This window comes from Sander vitreus, chromosome 15 (genome assembly GCF_031162955.1).
Source record: "Sander vitreus isolate 19-12246 chromosome 15, sanVit1, whole genome shotgun sequence".
Taxonomy (NCBI): domain Eukaryota; kingdom Metazoa; phylum Chordata; class Actinopteri; order Perciformes; family Percidae; genus Sander; species Sander vitreus.
The window spans coordinates 16555463-16577632 of NC_135869.1; the positions used below are offsets into that span (position 1 = coordinate 16555463).

At 39.6% G+C, this 22170-nt stretch overlaps 5 protein-coding genes across 9 annotated transcripts; 2 read left to right on the forward strand and 3 right to left on the reverse strand.

Moving 5' to 3' along the window:
* Positions 1 to 174: 174 nt before the first annotated feature.
* Positions 175 to 6723, reverse strand: asf1ba (anti-silencing function 1Ba histone chaperone). Its single transcript, XM_078270070.1, has 4 exons — positions 6321 to 6723; positions 4919 to 5034; positions 1892 to 2068; positions 175 to 935 (listed from the first exon to the last, which is right to left on the reverse strand). Exons 1-4 carry the CDS (start codon positions 6427 to 6429, stop codon positions 744 to 746), a joined length of 594 nt encoding a protein of 197 aa, XP_078126196.1. The 5' UTR covers positions 6430 to 6723; the 3' UTR covers positions 175 to 743.
* A 1754-nt stretch (positions 6724 to 8477) lies between these two features.
* On the forward strand, positions 8478 to 11766 carry crb3a (crumbs homolog 3a). Of its 4 annotated transcripts, none has more exons than XM_078269166.1 (5): positions 8478 to 8774; positions 9002 to 9078; positions 9387 to 9582; positions 10625 to 10683; positions 10782 to 11766. In XM_078269166.1, exons 3-5 carry the CDS (start codon positions 9411 to 9413, stop codon positions 10989 to 10991), a joined length of 441 nt encoding a protein of 146 aa, XP_078125292.1. In that variant the 5' UTR covers positions 8478 to 8774; positions 9002 to 9078; positions 9387 to 9410; the 3' UTR covers positions 10992 to 11766. The 4 variants fall into 4 exon arrangements, with proteins under 4 accessions (XP_078125292.1, XP_078125295.1, XP_078125294.1 ...); XM_078269169.1 differs by having other exon boundaries at positions 8485 to 8580; XM_078269168.1 differs by lacking the exon at positions 8478 to 8774 and adding an exon at positions 8793 to 8899.
* A 996-nt stretch (positions 11767 to 12762) lies between these two features.
* tubb4bl (tubulin, beta 4B class IVb-like) lies at positions 12763 to 17361 on the reverse strand. 2 transcript variants are annotated; one of them, XM_078269164.1, is made up of 5 exons: positions 17250 to 17361; positions 15573 to 15778; positions 14597 to 14705; positions 14292 to 14402; positions 12763 to 14151 (listed from the first exon to the last, which is right to left on the reverse strand). In XM_078269164.1, exons 2-5 carry the CDS (start codon positions 15627 to 15629, stop codon positions 13094 to 13096), a joined length of 1335 nt encoding a protein of 444 aa, XP_078125290.1. In that variant the 5' UTR covers positions 15630 to 15778; positions 17250 to 17361; the 3' UTR covers positions 12763 to 13093. The 2 variants fall into 2 exon arrangements, with proteins under 2 accessions (XP_078125290.1, XP_078125291.1); XM_078269165.1 differs by lacking the exon at positions 15573 to 15778.
* Positions 17362 to 17497: 136 nt separating this feature from the next.
* Positions 17498 to 21003, forward strand: LOC144530404 (zinc-binding protein A33). The gene is made up of 6 exons (XM_078269968.1): positions 17498 to 18117; positions 18470 to 18565; positions 18651 to 18881; positions 18967 to 18989; positions 19068 to 19186; positions 19296 to 21003. The coding sequence occupies exons 1-6, from the start codon at positions 17731 to 17733 to the stop codon at positions 19835 to 19837; spliced, it is 1398 nt and encodes a 465-aa protein (XP_078126094.1). The 5' UTR covers positions 17498 to 17730; the 3' UTR covers positions 19838 to 21003.
* Positions 21004 to 21183: 180 nt separating this feature from the next.
* On the reverse strand, positions 21184 to 22170 carry LOC144530040 (G-protein coupled receptor 183-like). Its single transcript, XM_078269442.1, has one exon. The coding sequence runs from the start codon at positions 22168 to 22170 to the stop codon at positions 21184 to 21186; it is 987 nt and encodes a 328-aa protein (XP_078125568.1).

Sequence of the window (22170 nt, forward strand, 5' to 3'; positions counted from 1 at the left end):
TACATTTTTAACAAGAACAAGCATGAAAACATGTTTTCAGCAAAGATGCATTAAACATGGTTTATATTTTGCTTTCCTGCTTCTGTAATCAAAATTGCAAAAAGTAAAGAATATAAGATTAGTGATAAGGAGGAACATAGTTTTCACTATCATAGAGACTTTCATACACAGATCTTAACAAATACAATGTTTTTTTTTATTCAGAACAAAAAGTTGCAAACAAAATAACATGAACAAAGTGATGTAGCTCATCCGAAACTCCACAATCTAAGTGGGAAAAGGTTTAAGTGCTAAATACATTTCAACACAAATATAATGGCAGATTATCAAATTTCTGTACAGCAACATATTTCAATTTAGTTGCCTATTGCTGCAGTGTTGAAATCCTCTTAAATGGGTACAAATTAGTTCTGCACCAACAAAAAGAAGGAAGATGATCATACATCAGCTTTCTGTGCTGTTGCAGTTCAGGTGCATTATTTCAGTTACCTTTTCCCCCTTCCGTGAGCTTACCTACTTCAATATTGCTTTCAACATCATGGCAAGGAAATCCCCATCTGTAAGTGATGATTATACCAGTGAGATGTTCATAATCTTCCTTGAAACAAACATCTGAAGCCCAAGATGAGAGTTCATTTTTGACAATCTTCAGGTAAATAAGAGCAGCTGTAAGGCAAAGATGTCTGTACATCCACTAGAATGTCCACAGGCATTCTTCATCACCTTTGTTGCTTGGGTCGTCTCTATAAGCAGTCCATAGAGTTATCTGGAAGTATCCCTAAGGGTGGGGCCTTTCCTGGGAGACAGGATGGAGGGAGCTTGGAGTTTGACGTGGGATCCACATTTTCACAGTCCTCCATTCGCTCTGCACTGCCTTCCCAGTTTATATGGAACCTGGTCACACGTGGGTTAGATGCCAGAATATTTCTCTGTAGCTGAAAAAGGAAGGCAGGAATAGAGATAAATGCTTTGTACATATATTTCCATTACTTCTGAATATTAATTTAAGTGTAACTGACACAAATCTGATGAGATTTTAGACAATTTAACTTGGCCTAAACTTGGTCACCAGCAACAGTAAGTACACATTACTGGTGTGACTAAGATAAACATAACATTTCTGCATAGTGTATACATATTTTACAACCTAAATGGAAACACTCTGAACACATTTTAAAACCTTTTCTCCAGCTACCATCTAGTAAGCAATACATCCCACCACAATTGCCAGCTATGTTTAGGGCAAGAACATGTGAACCCTGTAGATAAGAATGTTATAAAGGTGCCAAATGGCATTCATTCAACAATTAATAATCAAATAAACAACTATATAAAAAGCTAAATTAAACTACAACGTGGCTACTGTGAGTGAAAAGTTACAAACAAAATCCTTTTTCATTATAGTAAAACTGACAATGGCTTATTACTGAAGTTACTATCTGAAACACTGTTCACAGAGAAGTAACATTTCTGCTTAACTAGTTATGTAACCAAGGGAATTTGATAGGATTACTAGTAATTTTTGAAGGATCAAATAATCTGTTCCAAAGTGCAGGCTCAACAGAAAAGCTTCAATTCTGCAAAGTATTAGTACACCATGCTGTTTGATGAAAACCTTTTGCTTGATTGATTTAGCTATTTTAATGGTTAATACAATAAAAAGCATGCTCTTAGGTCTTTCGCCTAATGTCTGTATGGCGTATTTTTGGGTTGACTTTTTATTGACAAATTCCTTAAAAACTCGTCTTCAACCAGACAGAACAATATACTGTACATTAAAGCTCATGAAATATCATTAACCAAAGTTTTATTTAAACACAGTGACATAAGCATGAGGCAGTAACACTGACATCAGAACTCAGATGATCTAGAAATCAACTTTTAGCCTGACCTGTGTGTAGTCTGGCTTGATCGGTGGATTTTCACGAAGCTCGGGTTCTGTGTATTCATTGTTCACATAGTAACCAATGCGAATGAACTCCTGGCCACGGTATGTGCAGGTAATCAGCACTACAGTCACACCAACAGCATCACTTTCAGGAATCAATCCAGTGTTTGGGGCATCAGCCTGTTAAAAGAAATACAACACTTAGATGTGCGGACATATAAAGCAACTTTTTGTATATATTTCCAGAATTTAAACTGTCTATCTGGTCAAATGGGGATTATGGCACCAGGGTTATGATAGGATTAGTCAGGATCGACGACAGTTCATTTACCGGATAATTGTAGTTTCTCTTATTTAAAGCTAATGTACTTGCACTTACTACTTGTCTGGAGTTTGCACCTTCAGGGTTGAAAGCACTTAATTGGAAGTCGCTTTGGATAAACGCGTCAGCTAAATGACATGTAATGTAATTGGTGGAACATCCAGCGCAGCCGGATCTTCCGCCGGATGTCCCTCGCATTGCAAAACTCCGGTAGTTTCGGAAAACAAAAAACTTCGAGCTAGCAAGCTACATGCTGACAATAGCAAGTTTTAAAGATTATTTGGATTGTGCAACAAAGCAGGTGGTTCTTTCAGGGAATGATTGTAAGAATTTACAAAGAATTTGTTTTGGGACCGGTTGGCAGGGATTTGCTATGTAAAATAAATACACACACCGATACACTGGTAGGAGCAAATTATGTTTAACCATCTATCCAGCTAATTTATCAAGCTCAGGTTACTGTATTGTGTGAACAGTTAATGTCATTTAGTATTGTATATGGCATTTTTCATTTGCGGGGTGCAAATGTTCCACCAAAACAAGTTCCCTTGTGAGACCAATTTGAAGATCTACCGTTGCTGCGACCGGAGCTTAGTGCCGCCCAAGATGATTGTGATTGGTTTAAAGAAATGCAAACAACTCAGACTGTTTTTTATCTTCTATCCAGGAGTGTATGTGTGGAGGGGCTAGACCTGACTCTGCAGCACTGTGGAGATAGGTCTGTCAAGCGAGACTATAATAGGATTAATCAAAATCTGTTCATATGAAAGATACAGGCTTGTCAGTTTATCTTGACTATTTGTCTATTAATTGATTATAACATGGTTCATTTAAAAAGGCAAAATGGGCCTTATAGTATTGCTATATAATCGCTTATAGATGAATCAATAGTTACAGATAATGCAGTGAAATCGACAAGTAGAACAACATAATGAAAATGAAGGCTCAGTATGCTAATTACTTTTAGATGTAGATGTTTTATGTGTATAACAAGTGCATCTCTCCAGTGTTGGGGAGTAACGGAATACATGTACATGCGTTAAGTATTCAGAATACAAATTATGAGTGAGTAACTGTATTCCATTACAGTTACAATTTAAATAGTTGGTATTTAGAATACAGTTACATTGTTGAAATCAATGGATTACATGACGATACTTCTCTGTTTCACGGGTTTATTCAATCTCGCAACTCCATGCATTTCCCAGAAGCTCCAATATGAAAACGAAAAAATTAGCTATTTGCGTGATCACTGATAGAGGTAAAGATGGAGCCGGAACAACAGAGCCAGGACAGGAATGCGTTTCTATCTTGGAAATTCAAACAGCATTTCACATTAAAGAAAGAGAAGGGAGAACGAAATATAACTGTGCAGTGCAACTTCTGCTTGCCAGCAACCAACCTCCTTTCAGCGTCCAAATTACTCCACCTCCAACCTGAAGAAGCATCTTAAAGTAAGTCATTTTTAGCCAAGGGTAGTTGTCTGCTGTAGTTTTACTGGTCATGTTGCTATTTTATAGTTGACGTGCGACTTTACATTCTCCTACATGCTGATTTACTAGCCCCAGAGCCGTTGAAAGACTAGCCCCGTTTGACATGTTCGCTAACGTTAGCTAAAATTAGCTCATGGTAGTTTAGACTGCGGTTAGATTTTTGTAGTATGCAGTTCGGGACTACAAATACAAAAATCTATCTGCTTGTTTAGGTACACATTCAGCCAGTTGGAACAGAATAACACACCAGAATAGTTTAGTAAGCTGTATGTGATGGCCGCATTCCTACTTATAAAATGCAATTCAATGAGGAAGTAATCCAAGTATTCAGAATACGTTACTCAGATTGAGTAATCTCATCCCATCTCAATCGCATCCCATCCAGTTTCAGGCCTCATTCCCACTGCCTGTGTCGGCTGACAGACGGTCTGGAACAAACGCAGGTCTTTCCATTCATTTTGAATGGGGGTTGTGCATTTTGCCCACGTCACGCTACGGTGGCCAATCATGTAACCGGAGTTCAGACTTGTCAGCCTGTTTTGAGCTATGGTTTTAGGCGGTGTGAGAATCCTGCACAGTAAACAGGAAACATCATTGCCTTTATCGCTGTCACAAGAAAGTTTTAAAACACAGTATGAAGGTAAAAACGAAACACAAGCACTGAACTGCCCGGGAGTTTGTGTAAGAGTTGAATGTTTACTGCAACAACAAAGCATTCGCTGTGTCTCGCACGTCTCTTTTGTTACCCTCTCTCCTGTGAAATAAAGATGCCTTCAAGTGTGGTTGGAAACGTCGAGAAACGATCTGACGGAAAACAGTAATTGTGAAATATAAAGTGTACTTGTGCTACATTGGGCAGTTAAAGAACACAACAGGACGTCACACAAATGGGCTGTTTCATTGACACTCCCCCCGCCGCACAACCCTGTGGCAAATCACCGGATCGCTTTTTTTGGTCTGAATGCACCGTTATGGCAGAAAAACAAACTACCCACAGTGTGACATGATATACAACAACTGGGGGGCTGCATTTTTGTCACCTGGCCACGCTCAAAATGTTAAAGGCAAGGAAGTATGATGCAAGGAGGAGGGTGCACTTGCCAATTTTGAAAGGTGTAATATAATAAGTTAGAAATGACTGTTCCCAGCATGCTATATGGCTAAGCAACACAAAGCACTTTTTCAGTTACCGTAGGTTGCCCCAACCAAACACACCTGAAACACAAACATATGTCTCCCAGCAGGTACTGGGCCAACCAAGACGGAGTCAAGGACTTGGTCATACTCTTCACTTTCTGCTGAGCCAACATAGATGATCTTCCATTCCAGATCTATTAAAAAACAAAACAAAGTAAATAAAGGTATCTTTCACAATAAAACACAAAGTTATAGTAGTGTGTAGTGAATTAACTGAAACCATTATTCCATTAACCAATTAGATGTTGAACAGAAAATGACAAAGTATAATCATCATTATTATTATTGATAACAAAGCTTATCAAATACAGCCAATTAAGTACATGCTTTTCTGATTTTCACATTGTTGAAAGTCATAGATCATGTGATTTTGCATTCACTTTCCATAGCAAGACCTTGATATTCAGAAATGTGTCCAAATACAGTCACATTTACAGAGACAGCTCGAAATGTAAGGGAATGTATTACTGTGCAAAACTGTTGCGTAACATTATAGAAATTAGCCATTTCATGCGTGAATAATAATCCACATACTACAATAAGAAAATAAAGAATGCAGCAAAGTTGTTGGTATACCAATAACAATGTAAATATACAGTAACATTATACTGTTGTTTGGACTACGCGCTGTAAAAGTAGACTTTGAAAAAAGTAGTAGTGTGGATGTAGCCCTAAAGTAGACACTTAACTCTGCTGTGTCCATATTTACAATCCTCCAGTGCTTATAAAAGAATGTCATTTTGTCTCCATTTGGGTGTTTTGAATAGGACAGAATGTTTTAGGTCTGTATTATGTATTCATTTATTGGATCTACTAAATAATGACTGTGATTTACTGACAGGGTCTCAAAATACAAATGATGTGTGATACATTGATATATTTGGTTGTTTGCAGAAACCTAAATGAGGACAGTTACATTGACTGCTGGATGGTGATAATGCCCTGCCTCAAGTTACGTTATATTTACTTTATTATGTAACGTTACTATTTTAATTTACGTATGCACTTGTATGCATTGTCAATATAGGCTTGCTGTTTTGCATGTTTATATTGTTTTGATGAATGCAAACTCAGAAAGCTAACGAAAAATAACGTTAGTTCAAAATAAAGTTCGAAAAAATATATATAATATTTAGCTATATCGTCAAGTTATACGTTTCACGGATCTGACCTATGCAAGACAAATTAGCTAGAGATGTGTCCACAACGGGTAACTTAACACATTCAGTCAAGCTTTGTAACGTTACTTTGCTATATTTCACAAATGTATCTTTCTGATTTAAGTTAGCTACTGTAGCTAACCTAGCGTTAGCTGTTAGCAATCTCTAGTAACGTTACTGACAGCATTAACCTAACGTTAGCAACAGGCTCAAGCTTTGGCCTCGGATACACAATGACAGCTTTTTGCGATGGCACCTACCTTCGGGAAGGTCCTCCATACATTCAAACGTGATTTCAAACTGAAAAGGGTTTCCAAAGGGACTCGGGTTATCTAGGACAGCCACATTTAACACCTGTACCTTCGCCATTGTTGTTGGTGCAGCGCTAAACGGGCTAACCAAAAACAAACGTTCAAAACCAGATTCCCGGGGAATGCTTAAAAAAACAACCCTACAACGACACAAGCGGTAACAGAGTCGTCAGTATTATCCTTATTGCCAAACACCTTTGGTTTTACCAAACTTAAGCCCTAAGCATACGACTAAATGCGCACTACTAACTTAATCAATGTTTAACTAACGTTAACGTTAGCTGTTATTACATTTGAGAAGAGATATGCCGCTCTCCCGCCGCTTCCACTGTCCTCCACCGCGCCTACGGCAAGCGGTACGTGCCTCGAAAGAGGAGCCGCTTCCATCAAAGGAAAGGCGAAGTGCCTCAGTCGCCCACTAGTGGCACGGTAAATCAGAATCAAATCATATTTATTACCAAAGTAAGTTTACACTTGTAAGGAATTTGCCTTGGGGTATTTGGTGCATACAATAAACATATTAAAAAAGGATACAATAAAGCAAAGTACTGCTAGAGTCAAGAACGTATATACAAAATAGATATATTGCAATACAAAATATGTAAAAAGACACTATAACTAAAACAAATATGTACAATGCAACTATTTTATAAATGGAAAGAAGGAAGGCTGTATGGTTTAGTGCAGGATGTGCAGAAATATTGATCAGGGGATCTGCAAAAGTTCACAGTAGGCTATGTATAATATGTGCAAAAAAACGCAAGCTTACAAAATCTAATTGCACACTGCCTACATTTTTCATTGACATTATGTTTAACCAGATAATAAACAGATAATTCCTTTATTGACTGGCCAAAGTACTAAATCGGGTTGGAAGGTGTATTGTATTGGCATAAACCTTTGATCTGTCTCAAGTCAGTCTATATGTTGCAAGTATGTTAAACAGTTAAACATAATTACCTTGGGTTGGGAGGTACAGTAAAATAAATGATATCCTAATGCAATCAAATCAACACATTGTCACAATACAACCTTGAAAATTATCCTTGAAACATATCTTTAATGAACAAAAAATAATAATTTTGCATAGACTATTACTTCATTGTCAGGCACATGCCATTACATGTGATGATTCCACACCTTTTGTAAACGATATGCCTGCAGTATATTGGACAACTGACTGATACAGGCTTTTTCTAGTGTAACAGAGGACAATCATGTAGGCCTATACCAGGAAGAAAGACAACTAAAAATGTATTGGTTTTACATGGAAAGTGGTTCATACAAATAAATATGTAAAAAGAAAATATGACAAGATAGAGGCCTACAACTTGTTCATAGCGTTTCTACATTAAAGACTATTGCTCATGGGTTGACATGCCTTATTTGCAATTAAATAGTGTTTCCATGTTTTAATTGAATGAATTTTCATTGAATTCGATGACCAGATATTCTGTGATTTTAATAAGATACCATATAACTCATGTAATTCAGCAGGCTGCATTTTCAAGTCTCCATATTACCACCACTCACCACCACATTTCTCATGCATTAATATAGTGTAGGTTACACCATCACTTTTTCAACACAAAGGTTATGTAATTAGGTGACTTTGTCTGCATGACTCATAACCTACTCTCATAAATAGAATACTGTTCACACAGAAAATTGTGAATAGAATAATAAATAGGCCGGTCAACTGTATAAAACAGTAAAAACAAAACACAAAAATGGTATGGCATTTCCTCAGACTGACTCACTGCTGAAATATAAGAGTAATTTTCCACAGCAGTTCTCTGCTTTTCAAAAACGCCTCACTGCTCTCACACACTGTCCAAATCAAAAGTGTTTGACCACCACAGATTAGGCCTGAAGCAGCCTACATTTTCTTTGCCCCTCTGAGTCTGAGAATGGGAGATTAAGTGAGGATTAGAGCCCACTGGACCAGCTGGCCGCCGAATTCATCCTTAAAATATCTCAGGAATGTTGATATGCTTTTTCATGTTGGGTAACATAAAACCTGACGGAGGCGCTGTTTCATGTCACCACCATCAGACAGGTTAGGTAGGAGCTGTGGGTAGGAGCTGTGCAGGGAGGGGAGGGGAGGGGAGTACAATTAAACATTGCACGTCTACTCCAGCAGGTTGGAGCAAGTGACAGCAACCTGGCATCATACAGAAAAAGGTCATCTTAATTCAAGTATCAGGAGGTAAATAGGCATAGTTGTGACACGAATGTGATTAAAGTAATCCTTTATATAGCCTAGTAGTGTATTTTGAGGAGGTTTTTATATGGCAACAGAAGGGATCGGGTCTGCTCTGCTTCAGTAAACTGCGTTTTTTTCTTCGACCTTGTACAAAGGAGTATCTGTCCTCTCTGCTGCAGGTGGATAACTGCGCTCAGGTAATGTAACACGAAACTCAACCATGTGACCAATGGCGATTTGAAGAGTAGACGAAAAAACTGCTTTACATAAAACACCAACTGGCAGTGCAGTCGAGGTAGTCCGGTATTGGATCCATTCAGAAGTATTTCAGAAGCACGGTTTTTGTCTTGAGATGTTAGCCTAACTGTTATTTTCATAAACTAAAGAAGACTAAACCCTTTGTTGCGGTTTCATTTTTGACAAGGTGAGCCGGAAGCGAGGAATCAACCTGTTCGATGTTTCCCGTTTTGCTGGGATCACCTGAAAACAGCCGGATCAATGGTATGTTTTCTTACAGAGCTTATGGGAAATTAACTTTACACAACACATCGTCTTCTTTATTAGTAGTAAATATAATAATATTGCTGCAAATGAGAAGGGGTTGAACATTAAAACTGTATTCAGTTTTTAATACATATGCTATTAATAGTCTATTATTTGCCTGTGGTCTGAGCAGGTTTAATGGTGATTCAACAGCAGGCTGAATGTGTGACTCAGTAGTTGTATGGTGTTTCTGTGTCAACTCAAAATAAGAAAAAAGGACATTTGTCTTTACATCACTGGAAATAACGTGTCTTTGGCTGTTCAAGATGGGCGATAAATCCACACTGTGAATGTTGGCCCTAATGAAATGGACCCAAGCTAATGCCCCAAAGTCCCAGTCTGCCCTCCCTTTGCCCTGCTGGTCACGGGTAGAGATGGCAGTGTGTCCGGATGTGCTGGCCATGCCTGGAGTTGTGGTCAGGAGTGTTATACTTCTTGCACTGAGCAGTAAGCCTGTGTGGGGTGAGTCAGTAACCATCCTCAACACTCCCACACAAATAAAACATACTTCTTACCACACCTACACACACACACCCACATACACACCATTATATCCTGCAATGATACATAAAAACATTACATGGGACATTCCAGAGCAAATCTGAAACATGCACGGGCTTGTCAGCATGTTGTATGAACGTTGGGTTAAGAAAAGAATAAGAAAAAAGAAACACACTCTGCCATATGAGAAAGAAGTATATTTACATCCACTTTCATCTTATCAAAAGAATTCAATATCACAATACATTCAGCTCCCTTTTGTAACCCCTTCTTCTTGTTATCAAGTTGTACTCGTGTTCCTGCAAAGTTTACTATTTGCCGTAGTGAATGATTGACTCCGAAAATGGTAAGGGTGGGGGTTTAAGTTTCCAAAACAAAACATTCTTAATAAAATGATGTTCAATACCTCTGTTATGCTCAAAACAAACAAACAAAACAGCAATAGATTTACGTTTAAGTTTTTTCTCCATATTTCAAACAACCATGTCGTTTGACTCAGCTGACTGTATAGCTGCACTACACTGCATTCCTGAGCTTCTCCTCCTCCTCATTCATTCTCCTGGACAAGTAGTTACTAAGTAGTTTTGTAATGTCACTGAGTAATCACATGGCTGGCGGGATGACTGGTATGCTGCGTTTTGTGTTTGTTACCTTCAAAGTGTGCATAAGGCTAAAAGCATCCTCTGCTGTTGCTTCCTCTTTTTTCTACTTGTGTAAAATAGAGGTTTTACTTTAAAGTAGGTTTAGATCTGCCTCCTGTTAGTTGCCTAACTAAAAAAGTTTGTCTTATGGGCATTGATCTTTCGGCCATTAAGTGGAGAGTTACAGTCACACCTCACTTAATGCAAACACATTGTGCACTTTATTACGTACCGGTAACTTGATTTTAAATATCCCTCTGTATGCATTTATTCATCTTTGTATGGATTGTTTTTTCAGTGACTGTGTTTACATGCACTTAATGGAAAAATTTAACATTTTGAGAAATATGCTTATGTTTCAGCTCTTTTCACAGGGAATAATATTATGCTTGAAAGTGACACACGTTCTAATAACACTGCTGTGAGTAAAAAAAATACCTTTATCATGACCACTAATTGACTTTAGAAAGTATCCAGTGTCACTAGATTGACCACTGTCCTGTAATTTTCCATTTTCAGGGACCCAACATTGCAGCTATCGTGGCCCCTACAGTCACCCTGGGTGTTCTGGCCATAGTCTTGGCTATTCTCGGCTGGCTCCTCTGCGTGGTGAAAAAGAAGAGACAGACTGAAGGGACGTATAGACCGAGTTCTGAGGAACAGTCTGGTGCACATGGTGTGGCAGTACCAGATGCACTAAAGTTACCAAAAGAGGAAAGACTCATTTGACATTTTGTGCTTTATGTTTCTACAAAGTCCTGCAAACATTTGCATAGCAGTGTTCCTGTGTGTCGAGGATCTCTCTTTTGAGCTAATTAATGAAAGAAAACCTCCCCAGGTTTAAGAGAGCACATATTGCAAAGTTTGAGCTTTCATTTCAACAAGCACTGAACGGTTCCTGCATGAAGAAATGCATCTGGATGTATGGATCTAGCTGATTTCAAGAACAATTGAACATTTCAATGAGGTTTTGAACAATTCCTCCACACAAATGACACAAGAGCTTCAGTATTTTATCATCATTAATCATTTTAGGTTAGAGTTGTTTTAGTTGCCATTTACCATGTATCTGATTTGATTCAGTTTATTATGAAATACTGTCACTGGCAAAAATCAATACCAATCTTTTACCTCAAACTAATTATTTGTCTTGCTGCTAGGAGTCCTGATGAGTCCATTGCATCAAGACAGATGTTTTTCAGTCAATAATGAGTGTAATTAAACATGCAAAAACTATTGATTTTATAAAGGAAGCTGTATGTTAAAAATTAGGTTATACTGATAAAATATATTGAGAAAAAGCAAGCAGTTGTTTACACTTACACTAATTTGAATTCACATTATTTAAAGTTAATTTCATCAGATCAACCATACAGCGCATAATGCATCATAATCAAGCAGATGTTTTACAATGTTACATTTTATTAATGATTTTGTCAAATATATGTTTGTAAAATAGTTGAGTAGTTAAACTTTGCAAAGCATATAAACCATTTAAAGCATCTCTGAGGACATCCTGTTCTAATTAATGAGTTGCCTTAAAAATACATGACGTTACTCTAAAGGTATGATTATATCCGCAGTATTCAAATCCTAGTCAAAATAACATAAGCAGGGAAATATCCATAACTTTGTACGCTTTATCTTTAAAAACAGTTGAGCAGATAAGAAGTCCTGGTAGACAGAGAGTGAAAAGTTCAGCTCCTGCAACAACCTGTCAGACTGTACCGAAGAAATTCTCTGAAACACTGAAGCCATTGTTCGTCTCTCTGGAACAAAAAGGTTATCTATAATGTAATGACAACTTGTAGAGAGAGTCTAATCTTTTATATACAGATACTTTTCTAAATCAAAAATATTTGGAAACTTCGCCAATATAATTTTACATTGACTTACTATACACACATACAGTACACTTTGGTATTCTCAATGATTCCAGAACAGTCATGTAGGGTCATTAGCATTATGATGGATGTTAAATAGCACTGATATCTAACTAGGTTTGGAATTGTAATGAAATATGGGAAGGTCCCCAGGCATTCCTCACACCAGTTGATTTTAAGATCAGAAGTTATGAAATTACCTTTTTCTTAAACTAGACAACACATCAAGGCATTATCTAAAAAAGTATACATATATATGAAAATGAAAGTTGTTTTTTTGTCCTATCCACACTGATAAAACTGGAATGAATACAGATTTACTGGAGTTCTGGATTGAGAATGAAAAGATGGCTAGACCATTTTGATATTCAGTAGATTAGTACCCTTGGCATCTTACTGACTACAAACATGCTACTAACTATTACGTATTAAATAAAATAATCATTTGAAAAGCAAAAACATGTTCTTACAGACCCCACGAATCATGTTGTGGCCTGACCCTCAAGTTCAGAACTACTTCCCTTGTCGGCACACTGCAGAACAGACACTGAAGTGCAGTAATAATGTCAGATCATCACACATTAAGTGAATCAATAAAAACTCAGAGACAGTAAAAGTGGCCTTTTTAATCACATTTTATTCAGTCTACAAATTCAAGGCTTTACAGTTAAAATCACTTGCTTTTAAATGTCCACAAGGCAATGACAGGACAGATGTAAGGATGCCAATAATTTAGTGCATTCACAACATAAAAAAAAACAAATGAACCAAAAACGTCACCAGGATCAGTACACATCAATGTCTAACATTAGAGCAACAGTCATCTAGATGTTGACAGTTTTTCAGAGTGTGGAAGATCATTCAATTTATTATGAAGAGGGATGAAAGGGATGGAACTGGGGGATGGGCGAGGTAAAATGAGATTTGGCAGCTGGGTAGGCTGAGGTTTTAGGCAACTTCCTCTTCTCCCTCTTCCTCAAACTCGCCCTCCTCAGCGGTGGCATCCTGGTACTGCTGGTACTCGGACACCAGGTCATTCATGTTGCTTTCTGCCTCTGTGAACTCCATCTCGTCCATGCCCTCACCAGTGTACCAGTGGAGGAAAGCCTTACGGCGGAACATGGCGGTGAACTGCTCGGAGATGCGCTTGAACAGCTCCTGGATTGCTGTGCTGTTGCCGATAAAAGTGGCAGCCATTTTGAGGCCACGGGGTGGGATGTCGCAGACGGCGGTCTTCACATTGTTCGGGATCCATTCAACGAAGTAGCTGCTGTTCTTGTTCTGCACATTCAACATCTGCTCATCTACCTCCTTCATGGACATGCGACCCCTGAACACCGCAGCCACGGTGAGGTAGCGGCCGTGCCGTGGGTCGCAGGCAGCCATCATGTTTTTGGCGTCGAACATCTGCTGGGTGAGCTCGGGCACAGACAGGGCGCGATACTGCTGGCTGCCCCTGCTGGTCAGGGGGGCAAAGCCTGGCATGAAGAAGTGCAGACGGGGGAAGGGCACCATGTTGACAGCTAGTTTACGGAGGTCAGCGTTGAGCTGGCCGGGGAAACGCAGACATGTGGTCACCCCGCTCATAGTGGCGGACACCAAATGGTTTAGATCTCCATAGGTGGGGGTGGTGAGTTTAAGTGTGCGGAAGCAGATATCATAGAGAGCTTCATTGTCAATGCAGTAGGTCTCATCTGTGTTCTCTACCAACTGGTGGACAGAGAGAGTGGCGTTGTAGGGCTCCACCACAGTGTCCGACACCTTGGGAGAAGGCACCACACTGAAGGTGTTCATGATGCGGTCAGGGTACTCCTCGCGGATCTTGCTGATGAGAAGAGTGCCCATGCCAGAGCCGGTACCACCACCTAGGGAGTGAGTGAGCTGGAAGCCCTGGAGGCAATCGCAGCTCTCTGCCTCTTTCCTCACGACATCCAGGACAGAGTCGACCAGCTCGGCTCCCTCAGTGTAGTGGCCCTTGGCCCAGTTATTTCCAGCTCCACTCTGACCTGTAGTCAAGAGTACCACAGTTCATTTATGTAAGAAACACATGAAAGCTGTTCTTATTGGAGACCATAGCAAAAGTCAACATACCAAATTTGGATGTGACAACAGGTAAGTGCATCTTCACTAAATTCACATAGCTTACCAAAGACAAAGTTGTCGGGTCTAAAGATCTGCCCGAAGGGACCGGACCTGACTGAGTCCATCGTACCAGGCTCCAGATCCACCAGGATGGCTCGGGGTACATACTTTCCACCTGAAATGTGGTCGAATAGATCGACAACGTCATTCCTGGTAAATCTTACAAGCTTGTGAAGCATGGTGAGTTTAATGTGAAACACAAATGTGTATGCAAATCATTTTGCATAGTGGGAGAGCTGGGTAGGTGAGGGAAGAAAAGAGATGGTGGAATTTGCTCTCTTTTGTATTATAGCTAAATCTGTAGCTTACCTGTGGCCTCATTGTAATAGACGCTGATTCTGTCTAGCTGCAGATCACTGTCTCCGTGGTAGGCACCAGTGGGATCAATGCCATGCTCATCACTGATCACCTCCCAGAACTGAAAAAAAAATAGACATGGAAGTAGAGGAGGGAGAGACATATGTTGATATTATAGGCCAAGGTAAAAAGTAAATAAAAAATAAATAGACCTACAATTAATTTAATGTACTGAAATGGGTAACAGTAAGCTACCTGGGTCCCCTGAAATAGCATGAAGCTACTTTACAAATAGGATACTATTTTTAAACATGCAATGCTGCAATGACTGTTTTAATTCTCTAATTGAATGCAGCTCAGAAGAGCAGTCTATTGATGCAGTGTCTCAACAGTAATCAAGCAGATGGCAATAATCCTATAAGTAAGACAAACAAATTCGCTTTAATAATTGCATGCAAAATTAACATTTGACTGCACCTTTTTGTCGAGTAATGCAAGCAATTTATATGAAGTACTACTAGTAGTAATGTAATCATGTCACTGTAGTAGCAGCCTCCCCTCCCCCTCCACCTTCATGACCTATTTTTTACCTAATTCTTTTCAAGCCAATTCCAGTTGAAAAATGTCTGATTTTACACCAATAGCCTACATGATGTTATTTTTTGGACATTTTGACATTTAGTAGCCTAGTGTTAAGCTTGGCCTCCAATCGTACAGTGTGTTCTTTTAGCATCGAATACACTATTAACCCACGAAAATCTGCGCGTGCCGAATCTTGAGCCCAATGTAAACCCTGCAGAGAATAGCCTATCAATGACCAAACGTCTATAGGATTATAATTTGTATTAATTGCACGACGCTTCAATCAAGAGAGGACACGTTGGGTTTATTCTAGAGAATTCTTGGAGGATGGATTAGACACCTCCTCTCGCCTGCACTAGTCTAATGAATGACAAACCAAACAGAGAAAAGGAAATCAGAGGAATACCTTGGCTCCGATCTGGTTTCCGCACTGACCGGCTTGCAAATGCACAATTTCGCGCATTTTTGTAACAGATGGATACGAGGGTGATCGAGTAGGAGATAGGAATCAGAGGAGCAGAGATTCACAGGATGACGATTCCTGCAGTCGATCGTCCGGGAGTCTTTGCACCGCCTATAAAGACCTTCTACTGGGCTGAATTGGTGGTGCAACTTGACGTCATCGCCATGGTAACCAAAGACCGGAGGAGAGAGGGAGGGAACAAAGACCCGTAAATCGCGGATAGGGTGCGAGAAGCTGCATCAGTCATCGTTCCTATTAGGCTATTATTCTCACGAACTCAATGCACTCAGACCCCCTCCAAACATACACACCCACTAGTTTAATACTATGACACCCACACAACAGAAATACAGATGAAGGTGTAATACACACTTTGATAGGTCATCAAGGCCATTGATGTGCAGTTTTAACAGTGTAGCCATAGAGTGTATAGAGTGTAGCCCATTGTAAAGCACCATGAGTTCATTACTTTGACGTCAAACACATATCAATCAGCCATGGATGAAAGGACAAGGACAGCAACATATACAATGTAGCTATCAACTGGAGTATAAGGACTTCTTGATACTTCTGAAAAATACCAACTTGATATTATCCCATGGTATTCTGAATGTGCTGGTGCCATGAGGTCTGCACGTTCAAACAAGGTAAAATGATTGAAAAAATACTCTGATCAAATGTGTGCTCTACTTCTTTTAAAACTACTTTTAAATACAGTAGTTCTTTTAACAATCAAATGGGGTAAAGACAAAACACATTGACATATAGGCTACTTATGGTTACATAAGAGAACACAAGTTAGAGGGATGGGTAGATGAAGTCAGCCATGTGCTTCCAATAAATGATGAAGGACAAAATCCACAATCCTGGTTTTGTGCAAAAATGTATTCAAAAGTTTGTCTGAATCTAATATTTGGCTTTAGCTGTCCTAGTGGATTATATACCCCCCTCCCACACACACACACTGCAGCTCAACAAGGAAGACACTTCAATAATTGTTTACTTATCATTTAAGTCATTCAGTCAGTTTTTAAAGTTAAAGAAGTTTAGTTTGTATTATTTCTAAGTTATCGCAACAAACTGACAGGAAAGCCAACACTGTTTGTGGACACTGAATATCCGTTAGGCCTAAAACGGAGACACTATACTGTACATTGTTAGGTCTTTACATTCAGAATCAATGACACCAAAATTATTCATGCTAAAAACCTGTCACTTTCAATAACAACCTGCACCCACGTGTCAATGCAATGCCACTCCTCTTCAGTAAAAGTAGGTTTTCAGGTAAGATGTTCACTGTGTTGTTTAATCTATTTTTAGTTACCACCTATTACACATTCTACCTTACTTGTATTCAGTCAAAATAAATTAAGAAGAGAAAATATTCCTCTGGTCCCTATTGCCTGCGGCAGAAATGTTGTGTTATTGCAATCATCAAGACAAACACCAATTATGCATATTAGGCAGACATAGTGACATACAACTATCACAACCAATATTATCAATAACTTGTCTAAACTAGAATACAGTACATTAACAACAAGTTAGTAAATGCCTGTTTCTTTCTGAGCATGTTAAGCCAGTCTGGGTATGAAATTAGTTGCAGTATATTGTTTTTACCTGACCATTCCCGGTTTAAATTGTCAATAACGAACTACACCTTAGACTAATAACTAGGTTTAAATGTTGGCTGTGACGCCTTAGGCAGATAACATAGATGTCAACCCTGAAACATTCACATTCATATCCTGAATGGTGACATTCCAAACATGTAGTTACCAACCCATTTTAAACTTTCCAACAACTGGCCAATAGAGCTATGTTTCCTGTTTCCCAGCTTGGCTACATACAGTGTTGTTTCACAGTGCTGCATGATTTTAGTTACTCCCACATAAGTCATGCACAGGAAAACCAAGAGCATTTGCTCCTTCATGTCAAGAACAATAGGCTGTTAGTGCGCTCTGAGGCTCTCAGGAGACAAGTTTAACTCGGCACGCGGAATTATTACTGTTGACAGTGGAATCATTAAGGACTTAGACCGGAGGACTTATGTTATTTTGAACTGTGGATTTACTGTATTGTACATGACAAGCTGATAATCATGTCACTCCCAGAAGAGGATCTCACATGCCCAATATGCTGTGACATCTTTACGGACCCTGTTTTGCTGTCATGTAGCCACAGCTTCTGCAGGAGCTGTCTGAAGCGCTATTGGGAAACAGGGTTACGTGAGTGTCCAGTATGCAGAAAAAGAGCCTCCAAGGCTAGTCCTGCCACCAATTTGGCTCTGAGAAATGTCTGTGAAGCTCTTTTGACGGCTAGGAGTTCAGTGCTGGTGGAAGAGACGATGAACTGTAATCTGCACGGGGAGAAGTTAAAACTCTTCTGTCTGGTTGACAAACAGCCCATCTGTGTGGTGTGTCAGTCTTCCAAACTGCACAAGAGTCACGACAGCTCACCTATAGAAGAGGCAGTGCTAGACTGCAAGGTAAGGGAATATATCACTGTGTTTCCCGACTACATTGTAAAAGCAACCTGCTAAACAGACCGTTGTTTTTGTTAACCTGAAGTATTCAACGCCTCACCTAAAGGTTAAAATGCTGCCCCACAAGTCTGTCCTGTTGTGATCCGCGCTATCTTTTCTTATATCTCTTATATTCCAGGCCTAAAATAACCAAAAGCACTCAAAATACTGAAATAGTATTAAGATATCTGATATCTTTTTTTTTTTTTAAACATGTATTTATTGAAATTTTTGTACATTTTACAGACAAAAACAGTACAAGGCACATAACATAAAAGAAAAGAGACCAACTGACTGAGGTTTACTTGATTTTCAGGATGAACTTGCTTCATCCCTCAAGAATTTGCAAGATAAAGCGGACAGCCTCAAAAGAATTCACATTACCTCTGCAGACATGATCAAGTACATCAAGGTAACTTTGATTAGATGACAGATATTTGGGTTTTGACTAAAAACATCTGGTCAAATAAACCAAACTTTGCAATAATCTCCCGCAGAGTCAGTCGCTAGAAACACAAAAATTGATCAAGAGACAGTTCGAGCAGCTACATCAAGCCCTCTACCAAGACGAGTTGGCCAGAATAGAGGCTGTGAAAAAAGAAGAAGAAGACAAGATTGCAGGAATGAAGGATAAGATTAAAGAGCTTTCAGCAGAAGTGCTGTTTCTCACAGAGACAATCTCAGTCATACAGGAGCAGCTGAAAGAAGATGATATGGTCTTGTTAAAGGTCCGTATAGTCAATAATACATCAACTTTTTAATCATTGTTCCCAAAAACTTCCCACCTTGACTGTTAATGTTTCTATTTTCCAGAATTTCAAAGCCACTCAGGACAGGTAGGTGAACAAGGTTATGGATTTACACTCGTTGTGTTGACTATGACATATAAGATATCTTTTTTTTTTTAATCACAGAGAAAAAAGCATAGCGCTTGATTCAGACAACATGTCCGGGTTATTGATTGATGTGACCAAGCATCTCTGCAACCTCAAGTATAAAGTCTGGGAGAAAATACTGGACCATATTGACTATAGTGAGTATACACTATTGTTATCTTCAGGTTCAGAGACTGAAAGAGTAGAATTGCACAACCCAAACCCTGTTTAACATATCACTCTTTCTGCTAATATCCTGTCTTTTAGCTCCTGTGACTTTGGACCCAAACACAGCACACCCCTGTCTCATCCTGTCTGACGACCTCACTTCCCTCCACTACTCAAAGACACACAGCTGTTGCCCTGACAACCCAGAGCGCTTCCACATCAGCGCTGAAGTGGTAGGCATGGACGCACTGGGCTCAGGAAGCCACCACTGGGTCGTGGAAACAGGAAGTAATCAGGACTGGATCCTCGGCGTGGCCTCTTTGTCTGTACCTAGGAACTCTGAGATCTCCGCTCGGCCTGAGAACGGCTTCTGGACTTTATGTTTCAGGAACGGAGAGTTCAGGGCAATGACCTCACCACCCACCCCACTGACAATTACAAGAGTGCCCAAACAAGTCAAAGTAAAATTAGATTACAACAAAGGGACAATGTCTTTCTTTGACCCTGCTGATGACACGCTCCTTTATGCATTCACACACATGTTCACAGAAACTTTACTTCCATATTTTTATACACAGAGCAGTCATCCATTGAGAATAATGCCAGAGAAAGTACTTGTGACAATGCTGCGTCAAAGATGAAGAATTTATTAATTTTGTAAGATAATATGATCCCAAACCTGTTTTGATGGATGAGATCAATGTAAAATAATTAAATTGGATTGGTGGATTGACTAGCTGTAATGTTATTTTCTCTTTAAGAAGGAATGCAAAGTATTTCTTTATCCAAGTCATTTTTCCGCTTCAAAAACACATTGTCATCTTTGTTGTTACTTATTCCTCCTTAAAGGAATAGTCCAACATTTTGGAAAATAGGCCTACCCTTATTCTCTTTTTTTGCTGAGAGCTAGATAAGAAGATTGATACCACTCACATGTCTGACGAATATGAAGCTGCTGCCAATAGCCGGTTCGCTAAGCTTAGCATAGCTTAAATACTGAAAACGGGGGAACAGCTAGCCTGGCTCTTCCAGCACCTCCAAAGCTCACTAATTGTATCTTGTGTGTTTAAACTGTACAAAGCGTAGGTGTTACACCTTCAGACAGCCAGACTAGTGGTTTCCCTTTGTTTTCACACTTTGTGCTAAGCTAACCAGCTGCTGCCTCTAACTACATATTTACTGACATGGCATTAATGTTCTCATCAAGGGTCTTGTCATGCTGTACAGACTGTGAAGCCCCTTGAGGCAAGTGTGAATTTGGACTATTAATTGACTTGCCTTGACATCTAACTTAAAACAAATAAGAAATGTAGAGCTATTCCTTTAACTGAAAAAAATGCTAATATTTGCTCACTGTGGTGGAACAGGGGAGAGGAAATTTGCATTTGATGAAAATGTTTAATTAAATATGAAAAAGTTTTCTGTTAGTCCAAAACTGGGGTTTGGTGTGTGGCAAAAGTATTCTTTTGAATTGCCTGTGACTTACATCCGAATGAATGATGCTGCTGTGCAAGTGTTCTATGATTCTTCTATTAATGATAACTGTATTATGTTTCACTCAGATAAGGGAGATCTTTCTAATTCAGCAACATGCACTTTAATAAATACACACCACACACACAGGGGTCAGACTGTACATTCAGTTTATTGGTCTCTTTTGATCACATGATGGCGCCAAAGTCAAACAAATACTTTGTAGGCTTTCATTACAGTGGAGACTTTGAACAAAAACCTTGTGATGGTTTTAGAGATGAATGTTCCTCAACATTATCAGTTTATTAAACATGAAATTAAAATGTTGATTGTTGATGTTGTTCCACTTCATCATTGATGCATATTCAGGTTTGCTTTGCTTTAAAATATATTCAGTTAAACACATATTTGGAAAATAATCAAATTAAAGACAAGTTACAAAACCACTCTCACAGTTGTATTGTATTCACATAATTCAGTTCCTTCTCTCACAGCTCTTCTTAAGAGACAGATGTTAAACTGAGCATCCATGAGGTTCAACATGTGTATTAGCAGATGGGGGTTTGTTGTTCTCTGCAGAGACACAGGTGCAGCACTTCTTAACGCAGGTATCTGAGAGGAAAGGCACCTTCTCCAGACGGGCTAGATAGACCAGTGGCTGGATGGTGCTGCTGATGTTGAGGAAAGCGAAGCCCACAGGCTGCACGTAGCAGCGAAACACATCAGGGGAGTAGTGGTTTTCGAAAGGAAACAGTGCCACAGGTGGCAGGTAGCTGAACACAATGATACAAAGGATAGACAGCACTGTCTTGAAGGCCTTCTTCTTCATGGGGTGCATCTCATCTTTCCCTGCACCACGGGACTTCTTCAGGGCCCACAGGATGCACACATTACTCAAGACCATCCAAGTAAATGCTGCCAAGACCTCACTGGTGAATACTTTCTCAAAGTTGTGGATGCCTCCCACAACCTTGGCTGAAGAGTAGGCAAAGGTGAGGCAGAATACCAGCACTGAGAGGCTTAACCTGTACTTAATGTGTTTAAACTCCCCAAACATTACTGGAAAGAGCACAGCCACAAAGCGATCTAGGCAGATACAGGAGAGAAACAATGGCCCGCTCGTGTCTTTCACACCGTAGGAAAACTTGAAGGCGAACCACATCTGTTTGCTCTGCCAGTAGTACAAGTTAAGGAAGATTAAAGGGGTCATGGCACTAAAGTAGGCATCCATGAAGGCCAGGGAGCCCAAGAATATGTCAGAAGTGGTGGGTTCTTTGCGATTGTGAATGAGGATGGCAATGACAAGTAAGTTGGCTGGGATTCCCACGACTACGTTGATGCACTGCAGGGTCAGGTCAAAGAGAATGCCTTCTACCTGATGATCGCAGTTGTCAAACACACTGAAGGGTTTTGCTGTGGCGTTGATGTCAGCGGTGGTGTTTAGAGGGAGTTGAGTCGGGAGAGAGGTCAAGTTCAGTGGTGAAGATACATTTCTCTCCAT

Coding starts and splice junctions, on each gene's coding strand:
- asf1ba (XM_078270070.1), bottom strand. CDS start 6,429: ATGGCGAAGGTACAGGTGTTAAATGTGGCTGTCCTAGATAACCCGAGT. Junction 5,035..6,320: donor TATGGAGGACCTTCCCGAAG/GTAGGTGCCATC, acceptor GTTTTTTAATAG/ATCTGGAATGGAAGATCATC. Junction 2,069..4,918: donor GACATATGTTTGTGTTTCAG/GTGTGTTTGGTT, acceptor TTCTTTTAACAG/GCTGATGCCCCAAACACTGG.
- crb3a (XM_078269166.1), top strand. CDS start 9,411: ATGTTGGCCCTAATGAAATGGACCCAAGCTAATGCCCCAAAGTCCCAG. Junction 9,583..10,624: donor GAGCAGTAAGCCTGTGTGGG/GTGAGTCAGTAA, acceptor CTTATGTTTCAG/CTCTTTTCACAGGGAATAAT. Junction 10,684..10,781: donor CACGTTCTAATAACACTGCT/GTGAGTAAAAAA, acceptor TTCCATTTTCAG/GGACCCAACATTGCAGCTAT.
- tubb4bl (XM_078269164.1), bottom strand. CDS start 15,629: ATGCGCGAAATTGTGCATTTGCAAGCCGGTCAGTGCGGAAACCAGATC. Junction 14,706..15,572: donor GAAACCAGATCGGAGCCAAG/GTATTCCTCTGA, acceptor TTTTTTTTTCAG/TTCTGGGAGGTGATCAGTGA. Junction 14,152..14,291: donor ACCCGACAACTTTGTCTTTG/GTAAGCTATGTG, acceptor TCTTGACTACAG/GTCAGAGTGGAGCTGGAAAT.
- LOC144530404 (XM_078269968.1), top strand. CDS start 17,731: ATGTCACTCCCAGAAGAGGATCTCACATGCCCAATATGCTGTGACATC. Junction 18,118..18,469: donor AGGCAGTGCTAGACTGCAAG/GTAAGGGAATAT, acceptor CTTGATTTTCAG/GATGAACTTGCTTCATCCCT. Junction 18,566..18,650: donor ACATGATCAAGTACATCAAG/GTAACTTTGATT, acceptor AATCTCCCGCAG/AGTCAGTCGCTAGAAACACA.
- LOC144530040 (XM_078269442.1), bottom strand. CDS start 22,170: ATGGAGAGAAATGTATCTTCACCACTGAACTTGACCTCTCTCCCGACT.